The sequence below is a fragment of the Piliocolobus tephrosceles genome, chromosome 8 (genome assembly GCF_002776525.5).
Source record: "Piliocolobus tephrosceles isolate RC106 chromosome 8, ASM277652v3, whole genome shotgun sequence".
In the NCBI taxonomy this organism is placed as follows: Eukaryota; Metazoa; Chordata; class Mammalia; order Primates; family Cercopithecidae; genus Piliocolobus; species Piliocolobus tephrosceles.
Window position 1 is genome coordinate 30,597,347 of NC_045441.1, and position 11,502 is coordinate 30,608,848.

An 11,502-nucleotide genomic window follows, 5' to 3' on the forward strand; every position below is an offset into this window, starting at 1 on the left:
TCTTATTTATGTTGTGGTAAATTAAAATTCTTAATTCATTTAATTAAGTTTATTTACTCATATAATTTGTCTCAGACTAAAATTAGTATCATAAAGGTAATATATTGGATTTTCTTCTAATCCTGACATGAATTTCTTCTGGTTAATCTGGAATTAAAATATTCCACTGTATATGTGCGCATTCATATTTTTTAAAGACCGCTTTGATAAAACAGACAACACGTTGGTCATTTAGTTGGTAGTTTTAAGTAGCCTTCCTTTAAAACTACTCAGATCTCCCTATTAAAACATCATTGAGACCATTGGCCACTGAAATTAAATTCAAATACCTACAATTTCACCATCTTTTAAAAGTTTTCACATTACTGTATTTAGGCTGTAAAAGGGTTAAGCTACTACTGCACTCCAAAAAAACATTACTTCAAACCCTGCCTCTTATGAGGAGCACAATTCATTTTAAATGTAGACTTAGAATAAGCTCTTATTTCATTCCTGATTTGGTAATGACTGAACCAGTATCCAACATTCCTTGCAAACTACAATGACTTCTCCTCCAAAACAGCACCATGAGACTGTGTCACCTTCAGGATATTTTAAAAAGCAAGACATCCTGCCAACATCTCTTCTATAAAAGCAGGTTTTGCACAAACAATTCTCTTCATGTTTGTTGATCATTCATTATATCACTAAGGATACACATAGCATATGCTACTCTTTGGGAGTATTTCCCCATACTAAAACAAAAATGCCAAACTTTTCTCCCCCTTGGTATTCCAATGTCTTTGTGATTTCCATTAAACAGTCAGCAAGAATAAATGGCCATTAAGTCAGGCTTGGCTTAAAAATAACACTTGCATCAAATTAAAGAGAAAGAATCAAATTAAGTTCATGGAAAAATTCTGGAAATATACTTTAATTAAAAACATTTGACTTTTTTTTTTTTTTTTTTTTTTTTTGCTGTGCTCAGAAATCTATAATTCTTCGTATACAATTACCAGGAGACATGATTTAAAAAGCAATGGAGGAGAGGAACCCTGGCGACATCATGTAAAATCCTCAAAACATTCTGTATAAAACAGAGCTCAAAATCTGGCAACCTGTGAGCTTAACACTCTAATGTAACTGCAATGCGTGGAATACATTACATGGGATGTGCCAAGTTGCAGGAGACACACATTAAAAGATCACATTGCCTATGAAACGTGTGGGATGTAAGAGGGACTCATAATTTTAGTGCTTAATCTAAATGTTAGTTATCAAAAAACATGAATTGCCTAAAAATACAGTTACTGTAAAAAGAAGAATGGATCATGAAAGAGAAAGTGGAGACAGAAAAAGAGAGAGAGCAGGAGGAGGGGAATCGCAACAAATGCTACTTTGTTCAATTTCTCATCATACTAAAAGCTTGAAAACCTGCCACACTTAATGCCTCAACAGGACCCTGTGCTTCTGCCAGGGGTTGTAGCACCTGCATCTTTTTATTCTTGATCATCTAAATGCCCTTCCACGTCAGCCACTCCTGGTACCATTTGCCAGGGAAAACTCCACTGGTCTTCAAGAAAGTGCCAAGAACAGTGAAGCACTGGAAAGGGAGTATCACAAATCAGGCATGGGGTGGGAAGAAGGCTTTGTGCACACTGCATTATTTGAAATGTGTAATATTTCAAAAGAGTGTGTAAAAATTTCTGAACCTGGTTTGGAGGAGGAGGTGTGGTTCTCAATCTGACCATGCTGCAGTTTCCAAAACATCCATCACTAAATACATTTAAAAACACATTTAACTTTTTCCATGAAACTGGCCTCAAACCAAGAAGTGATGTTACCTAGCTCATCTAGAGTACTAACTGCAGCTCTTAAAATAATGGGAGCTTCCTTAGGCTTTAAGAGTTTGGGAGAGGAAAAAAAGAAATCCCCCATCTCCATGTTTTTTCCATTGTTACCAGGCCTTGGAAGGGGAATCAAACTTGGTTAAAAGGTTAATCATAATTCATGTCCAGCTTACTATTACTCAATAACCATCAAAGTCGCTAACTCAAAATAGTGTTTTCTGGCTTACAGGATCAGAGTCATTACACTCTCTATTGAAGACTTTATTGAATTTTACACTCAGCTTTAGCTGACTGAACAGGTCAAGCACCGTGGCTCCGAGTTTTCTTTATTCTCAGAAAGTCATAAAGCCCTCTCCAGTTCGCAATGCCGCTCGCTAAGAAACTTGACTCAGCTCAGGGTCAGAGAGGCCGACCTCCCTGGAAAGGGTCACAGAGCTGTAAAGCCCTGTTTCTGAATACCATCCACTTACGTGCACAAGCTGCTCTTGGGTGTCGAACTCCCTCGTGCAGCCTTCCCAGTGGCAGTTTGTCTCATAGATGACTTCAGGCTCCTGTTTGCTTTCATCTTTGTCCCCTTCCTCCTTGACAAGGGTTGTTCCTTCGGGCTGTTCCTGAAAGAAGAGGGTGGGGGGCAGGGAACAGAGAAGGGGGAAGCATCAGACACAATGGGAGGGAAGACAAGAAGAGAAAGTAAAAACTCGATTTAGATTTGGGTCTAGGGCTTTGTGAATTGAAGAAGTCAAACAATAAAATCATTTCTGTGCACGTTTTCAGATTTACCAAATACACTCTGAGAGTTTTAACACGTGATTCAAGGCAACAGCCTGTCAAAACGATGATTAAAAGTTGAGGCCAAACTTTGCTGCCCTGATTATAGAGCTGAAAATAAACCCAAATGTCATCTAAAAAAACAAAAACAAAAACAAAAACAAAACAAAACCAAAAACAAACAAAACAAAGCTCATAAGACAATAAATCAAATCAGATCTTTACTCAAAAGATTGGTACTTCTATTTTGTTTAGTTGTTTTAATTATTTTTGGTCTGTTAATTTGTTTCTTCTTATATTTTGCAATTGAGGGAAATGGTTTACTAGTATTTCTGTTTTCCCTGCTGACTGTGTGAGACACTTTTGTGGACTTTATAGGGATAATGTCCTCTCGATTCAACCTCTGATCTCTAAGGATATGCTCACTACCCAGGGCCCAGAGGCCACAGCATCAAAGTTCAGGGGCACAGTCCTTCCTGCAGCAGCTTCACAGCAATGCAAATCCAAGTCATTTTAAGAATTCATCTTGTGTAGATTCAGGTCCCAATCCGGGGCTAGATGATAAAAACCGTATGCAGGCATTGAAGTGTAACCAGCAAGGTTGTTGCTGTCTGGCAATATGCAAGAGGAAAGATCCATTTCAGAACCAGTGACACCAATTTGCTCCAGCCTCCACGTTCTTGCTGAAAAGGAAATTTGGGCAAGTAGTCTGAGGTTTGGGCTGAAGCAGCTTGATGACAGCAAGGTCCAGATTCTCTGGACAGCTGGACTCTTGTCCAATCTCTGTGCTGGGGAATTAGCATTCATGGAGCTCCCTCCTGCGTCAGTCTGAGAGTCCTATGAGATGATATTATGGGTATAACCTACACATCCTTAAACTGAGGCCTAAAGAATTTAAGTGACTAGAGGCGGAGTCCGGATTGAAATTCCTACACTTTTCCTTTCAGAATTTTGGGCTGAGTGCCAGGATTTAACTAGCCTTAGGTTAGTTGTGTTTTCATCCCTTCTGGTTTGCCAGGCTCTCCTAGAAAGTGGGAAGTAGCAAAATAAGAAACAATGAGAACACAATTGGTATAGAAGCCATCAGTAGATCCGCCACAGCTCAGGCTTGGGTCCAGGAGCTCAGTAATTCAGGCTCAAGATCACAGATGAGGATTGAAGCCTGGTCTTACCTGTGGCCAGCAACAAATTAATGCAACCATTTCCTCTATGAACTACAGTTGCCCATACTCCTAAGCTGCCTAAACTGTCAAGAAGCTATGCCCCACATGGCTTTCCTGGACTTCATTTGCTTCTGAGCTAGAAGAACAATTCAGTCACTCCATACCTAGCCTTTTGTACAACATGTCGAGTATGGCCAAGGTCAACAATGCAGTAAACAAGGAACTGCTGTGAAAAGACACCAGGACTGGGAAGGAAGGGAGAGCTGGCTTAAAGATACCAATCTTAGGAGGAGTGGACGCTGGCCTGTGCAGCCTGAGTGTCCTACCTGCTGCCCCCGAGCCCCTGGGCTGGGGAGGTCTTCATCGGGTTTGATCTTGGACCTCTTGTTGTGCATCGGATCACCAGTGCTGCTCACTGCAGACTCACTCGTGGGCTTGTTCTGCTGGTCACATTTGCAGAGCCAGAGACAAAAAGATTTTCATCAACAAGGAGCAGTACCATAATTAAAACCTGCAACTTGGGACAAGCTGGCTTATTTGGCAATAAAGCAACAACTGATAATGCTCCAATTCCCAGAGTAGTAGAGTTCAGACAGTATGTTCAAAGCTAGAAAATACGTAAATGCGGCAGCTCTTCATTTTTAACTCGTGAGTATAAACTCCCTATGGCTTTTAAAAGCTAGAAGAATGGAGCTGAGGCCCTAAGCTTTAACAAGCTCCAACAGGGTATTTCAAAAGAACAAAGTTGTGAGGAGGGTAGAAGACCAACCCGTTCCGTTTGTGAAGTTCTTTAACCAGAGCGTCCAGGTTTTTCTCCAAACAATATCAAAGTGGCAACAGTTAACGCAGGGCAAAGCACAGTTTTAGTCTTACTCTAAAGTACCACCTGGTGGTAAGTCGCAACTGTGGTTCTAGCAGAGGGAATGAACAGTGACCAAATGAGAGCAATGCATCCACACGCTGCATTAACATGGGATGCAGGTTACAGATGGCACCAGGTCACAGTGGAGCCCTATCAAGCAGCCTGCTGCTATTCCCATGGGAAAATGACTCTGGGGGAAAAAACTGTTTGATGAGAAGCATTTACACAACACGTCCACCAAAACTGAAGACTAGACCTCAGCATTAAGAAGACAGGATGCCAGTACGAAGGCTGTGAGAACACAGAGGTGTCGTGTTGATTTAACAGCTGACATGGTGGCCTGCCCCCACCCCGGCTGACCAGTGCAGCCAGGTGCATCCTCTCACCTGTGAGGATTCGGAAGGGCCGGAGCTGACCTGGACGGGGTTCAGAACCGTGGGGATCCCTGGAATAGGCCTCTGTGTTGGAAAAGTTGGGGCAGGGTGGATGAGTGGAGGGCTGTGTCCAAAGGCTGAACCTAAGCTCTGCTGTCGGCTTAGGATCTGCTGATGCATGTGGAGAGAGACGGGCGCGGAAGAGTAGGTGAAGCTCAAGGCTGGGCTGTGCGTGGGAGATAAAAAAAAGACGACCATCACTTAAACGCCGAGCTCAGACAAGTACACAAGATCTGCAGCTTTCTATCTATAATTTTACCATCCCAAATCAAATTTGTTTAAAGAGAAGGTAGGATTATTGCCAAGCATCTTGAAAACTTCTAAGGGAAAGATGAGCAGAGATGAGACACGCATGTGCGTGCACACACACACGCAGACCTGAAACAAGATTCTGCAAAAACAGAAATAAAAGGCATCAGCTCAATAATAACTATTTATTGCAATAACAAACTTTATATAAAAAAGAGAATGGGTGACTACATGCTTTATAGGACTTTTATTGGCTCTTAGTTCCGTATGTTCCTGTGCATGGAGCAATTCCTTTAATCTTAGCTCACACCGCACGCTTTCATATGTCTCCAGATCTTATTACAAGAGGAAAGAAAATCAATTGGTTAAATGTGTTTTGAACACCATGCTTGTCATATCACTCATTTGTTTGTAAAGATGGAAAGCTTGGTTCATCCAGAATGCCACCTAAAGAATTTCCATCAGTGCCGTCTGGTTACAGAAGCTGATGGATTAACCTCTCCCCGCTGAAATCAGTGATCAATGGGCTTCGATGGAGGAATATTCCAGTGGGAGAGCACTGCTCCCTCTTCTAGCTAAACAGCATTTAATGTCTATTAAAGCCCATTATGCATGCTAATGCCTGTCACTACTTTATTATGCCACACTATTTCCCAGGCTATAGTAAGTCCTGAGGAAGCAGTGATATTACCTAAAGATTTCTCGACTAGCAGGCAATGCCAAATCATCCTTTGTGCCAGCGTGGTTTTGGAATCAAACCCTCTTAAAAGAATGGAGTGTTCTTAAGGAATTTGCCAATGGCTTAAAAATGCATGAAAAACTAATAATTGCATTCATGGAAATTTCTTTTTAAAAAATAATCAGTAAAAAATATTTTTATATATATGTATATATTTCTCCCTATCCTGCTGTGTAATACCCAGAAAGAATCAGGGTTTCTTGTAATGTCAAAGTTAGAATTCATGCAAATTTCCAATCTGGTGGGTTAATTACTATGGCTGTTAAGCACATTAACGGAGAATAAAATAATTACAATAGCAAAATTCAAACCATTTCAACAACTTTAAGTAATAATTCCAAAGATATACTCTGTTCATTAATGTGACTCTACATTTTGCCTATTTGACTACAATCCATAACAGGCAGCTTCAATGGGATTACATTACTATTATTTCTACAGAGAACCTTACATTACAATAGCTTGCCCATTTAAGACTGAATATCATTAAGAATACCCTAGGAGAATTTCACCAGGCTTTGAGGAACTCTCCTTTCATTCTGCATTGTATTTCTTTAATAAAGGAAAGCAGAAACATGGTGAAAACAGTCATTGTTCACAGTAAGTTAGGGAGAAATCAGTAATAATATTCCGTTTCTGCGGCGTTATAGTTGCTGCCAGTGTTTCCAAAAGCAAGCATGAATGATTACGGCAAGACTTAGCTAAGGTAGCTGTGTGGGTGATTGATAGGGCATTAATCAAAAGATGCATATCTGCCTCAGAATTTGTTCACAAGCTTTCTTCTAATAGCTGATTTCATGTTCACTGAGCTCTATGCCAGTTTGTCCAATTTATTTTTCAGTGTACAAGCCATTCATCAAAAAACACAATGATTTAACAGTCCCCCTTCCTTTGGGTGAATGAGTATTACTAAGTGTAACTACGTTACTCTATTCATTAAATAAACAAAAACTAAAATAACCCACTTCACATATAATTCCCATGGCACACAGACTTTGTATGTATCTCCAAACACCTTTCCAGGGTTCTAGGAGCCTAGACTATCTGGCAGAGTTGGGAGAGGATCCCTGAAGATCATTTACGCTTCTAATTCTGGGAGACATGACATTTGGGGGTTTAAAAAGTCAGTACTTAATTAAAAAATACAGACCATTCAAAAAACATTTCACAAAGCAAAATACGCCCTTGATTTTATACATAAGCAACTCATAAGCATTCACAGATGGATAAGGGAAGTGCACTTTTCAAATGATGTAGGAGGCTGGGCGTGGTGGCTCACACCTGTAATCCCAGCACTTTGGGAGGCAGAGGCGGGTGGCTCACCTGAGGTCAGGAGTTCGAGACAAGCCTGACCAACATGGCAAAACCTCGTTTCTACTAAAAATACAAAAATTAGCCGGGCGTGATGGCACACACCTGTAATCCCAGTTGCACAGGAGTCTGAGGTAGGAGAATCGCTTGGACTGGGGAGGTGGAGGTTGCGGTGAGCCAAGGTCGCACCACTGCACTCCAGCCTGGGTGACAGAGCGAGACTCTGTCTCAAAAATAATAATAACAACAATAAATAAAAATAAAAAAATAAAAAGATGTAGGAGGTGTCCTTACAAAAGACTAGGCTCAGCATTCCCACCAGTTTCCTAGGTCCACGATCCTCCTTGTCCTCGGGGAGCAGGGGTAGGGGTTCTGAAAGCTCTCGACATACTTTGGCCATGTCCCCATTCAGGGCCCCCACCTTTTTGCTGATAAAACCAGGTGACGGGAATAAATGTTCTCTAAAATCCACATCAACGATTAGACTGCAAGGGCTATGAGAGAACACACAGTGGACGGTGATCATGAGCCTTCAGGGCTTATTCATAAGAAGCCAGCAACAGAAACACTCTCTTCCTCCTCATGTACAGACCTGGGCCAAGGCAGGGTATGGGACGGCTTGTCTGGACCCAGAAGGGTTGGCCCTCGGCCTCCTGCTGTCGCTCTTGCCAGGGACTGTGCGCAGGAGGGCTGCTCCACTCCAGATGACAAAGCCAATTCAGAATTTGATGACAAAAGTAGGAAGTTCTCAGCTCTGACACAGTATCACTTAACAGATTTGGAAGTCAAGGCTCCTCTGCTCTCAGAACACTGCCATCAGAGTGCTGGGGCTGAGGACAGGCGATGACTGGGCACAGCACATGGATGTTGAGAGTCGCAGACAAAATGCCCATGAGAAAGGATGCCTCCCATGCACACCCTCAACCCTCTCGGGCAAGATCAAGGTATGAAAAGATTCTCCTGAGGTTTTCCCACTGCGGGGATAAGAAAACCTGAGCCACCACAGCCTCCTCCTTTAAATCAAAGTGGGGAGGGCTGTGGAGGAGGGGAGTCCTGCATCCTTTTGCCTCCTGTCACAGCACGAGCCCCTCTGCATGTTCAGCACTCACAGTGTCCCCTGCCTGGAACCCTTGGGTTCCAGAGCTCAGAATGGCCACTTCCTTTTTAACATTCAGGTTCCAGCTCCTCAGAGGGGCCTTTTTAGACTCATGCCCCATCAAAACGAGCCCCCTCTGCACCTCCTTGCCCCATCATTTTCTACTGCTTGCCAGTTCTATTTTCATGGCAGCATGCAGTACTCTCTAAAACTCCTGTCTCTCCATCCAGGAGGCAAGGTCCAGCTGGGCCAGGCAGTGTGGCTGGCAGAGCAGACGTGCAGTACTGAGTCAACGAGTGACTGAATCTCTTCTTCAGTGTCTATTAGTTCCCTGTTGCTGCTGCAACGAACAGCCCAAACTGTGTGGCTTAAAACAACAGACACTGTTTATTATCTTACAGTTCTGGAAGTCAGAAGTCTGCAATAGGCCGGTGGGGTTGCATTCTTCCAGACGGTCTAGGCTCCCTGTCTCTTCTGTTTCCTGGAGGCTGCCCACATTCCTCAGCTCAGGGGTTGACATCACTCAGGCCTCCTCCTCCTCCTCCTCTGACCCTAACCTGCCTCTCCTGCCTCCCTCTCACAAGGGCCCCTGTGATTACATCACAGCCACCCACACAATCGAGGATCATCTTCTCATCTCAAGATCCTCAGCTTAATCACACCTGTGAAAGTCCTTCCGGCGTGGAAGGGAACCTATTCACAGGACCTGGGGATTAGGATGTGGACATCGTTGGGGCCATTATCCTGCCTACCACACTCAGAAGAATCACCTCAAAGAAAACTATGTTTTCCTCTGAAAACTACAATTTGACAACATGTCTGTAAAGCAGCATTACATAAACGAAGCTAGAGTCTACATCCATTTCCTTCTGTAGCACTTCAATGGCACAGGATAGACTTTGCTGATTAAAGAGATCAGAATTAAAAACAAAAGGTAAATTCTACTTTTAGGGGCCCTGAATAAGAACCTTCCTAAATAGTTAATGTATTCATTCCACAATTTCCCACAAATAGAAAGTATTACTAATGTTGAAAAATATTTTTTTTTTTTTTGAGATGGAGACTCGTTCTGTTACCCAGGCTGAAATGCAGTGGTGTGATCTCAGCTCACTGCAAGCTCCGCCTCCCAGGTTCAAGCGATTCTCCTGCCTTAGCCTCCCGAGTAGCTGGGATTATAGGCATGCACCACCATGCCTGGCTAATTTTTGTATTTTTAGCAGAGATGGGGTTTCACCATGTTGGCCAGGCTGGTCTCGAACTCCTGACCTCAAGAGATCCACCCGCCTTGGCCTCTCAAAGTGCTGGAATTATAGGTGTTAGCCACCACGTCCGGTCTATAGCTGAAATTGTTAATAATCTCTTATACCTTCTCTAAAGCAGGACATAATCTACAGTCTAAACCTTGGTACCTGTGCTTCCCATTCTCATGTCCTCCACATTTCTATTCACCCCACTCTTTCCAAGGAGTCACCGGAGGAGATTAATTTTATGTTCTGATTCTGAATTCTCTGCATTCAACAATTAATCTGTTATTATTTTAAAAAATTACTTTTATAGCTTTTGTTTCTAAATAACTACATGAAAGATGGGGTAATTTAAGACAATAACAACTAACATTTATAAAAATGTGACTTGTAACTGTTAATCTATATTTAGTCAATAAGATCAGTAGAAAGAAAGTGTTAGATGGCCCAGATCTTCCCAAGCAACGTGCTAACACAGTCAGAGGCCTCCTGAGGTGAGTAAGTGTAATGGAGAGAAAGAGAAAGAAGTAGAAAGGTCAACAAACTCTTAGGAATACAGCCCAGGCCCGCTTCTCTGTGCATTCCTAATGTCCACCCCAGATACTGCTGGCAGCAGGATGTGGAGGAGCTTCCAGAGACCAGTGTTCCTCACAATACACTTTGAGAAACACTCTTCTAGGGCAACAATTAAAAACCCAGAATAAGTTAATTCAAAAATTAATTTGCCCTTTATTTTACTAAAGAGCAGACAAGGAGAAAAATGTGGATGTTATATAGCTTACTAATCAGAGCTGATGTATGGTCACTGGGTTGTTAGTTTGAAAGGGCATTCCACTGGATGCAGGGTCTAAATAAGGATAAATTCTCAGTCAGTTTCATCTTCATATTCAGCTCTGAGCTCAGTTAAAGGTGATTAACAAACCGTTGTCTGACTGGGAACCATTTTTTCTTTTTCACGAAGACTTCAAAATAAAATTCTCAAAGTCTGAATCTTTAAGAAAGTTCTGATGTAAATATACATCAGAAATCAGATATACAAAGTGTTGTCAATACTCTTAAAAAGCATGATCAAATTTTGCAAACTGGTCCTTGTTTCTTAGCATTACTGTAAACAGCACAGTAACACCTCACTTACATGGAAGTCTTCTTTCTGGGAATCTCAAAAATTATACCCAACAGGACAAAACAGAGTGCAGGTAAAAGGAAAACTGTTAAGCAACCAAAATAAATGTCCTAAAGTCTACCCACTGCATATCATTCATTAATTCAGCAAGTTTTAACTGAGTACTTTATACAAATACGATTTATATTTCCAAAGAAAAAATAATTACTTGTAACCAGAAAGTAACATATAATTTATAATTAATATATTAAACCTGGAAATGCATAATCATGCTTGGCTTTCACAATAAATATTTATTTTTTTCACACCAAGGAAGTGATGTAAGTCAACATTTGTACAGAAACCCTTGTAATCCATTCTGCTAATATAATTTATATTTATTTCCAAAATGATATATAAAATGGAAACACTAAAAGTTCATGCTGCAGAAAATCAACCATTAAACATTTATTTAGTTTAATTAGATCCCATTTGTCAATTATGGCTTTTGCTGCCGTTGCTTTTGGTGTTTTAGACATGAAGTCCTTGCCCATGCCTATGTCCTGAATGGTACTACCTAGATTTTCTTCTAGGGTTTTTATGGTATTAGGTCTAACATTGAAGTCTCTAATCCATCTTGAATTAATCTTCGTATAAGGAGTAAGGAAAGGATCCAGTTTCAGCTTTCTACTTATGGCTAGCCAA

General features: G+C 41.5%; 1 protein-coding gene across 2 annotated transcripts in view; it reads right to left on the reverse strand.

Moving 5' to 3' along the window:
* The window catches only part of GLI3 (GLI family zinc finger 3), a 262,787-nt gene that overhangs the window by 56,736 nt on the left and 194,549 nt on the right, over window positions 1-11,502 (reverse strand). For both annotated transcript variants that reach the window (XM_023226448.1, XM_023226445.1), the window contains exons 7-9: window positions 5,009-5,222; window positions 4,087-4,200; window positions 2,300-2,440 (exon numbers count right to left, since the gene is read on the reverse strand). In XM_023226448.1, coding sequence (XP_023082216.1) covers window positions 2,300-2,440; window positions 4,087-4,200; window positions 5,009-5,222 — 469 coding nt within the window. The remainder of the gene's footprint in view (window positions 1-2,299; window positions 2,441-4,086; window positions 4,201-5,008; window positions 5,223-11,502) is intronic.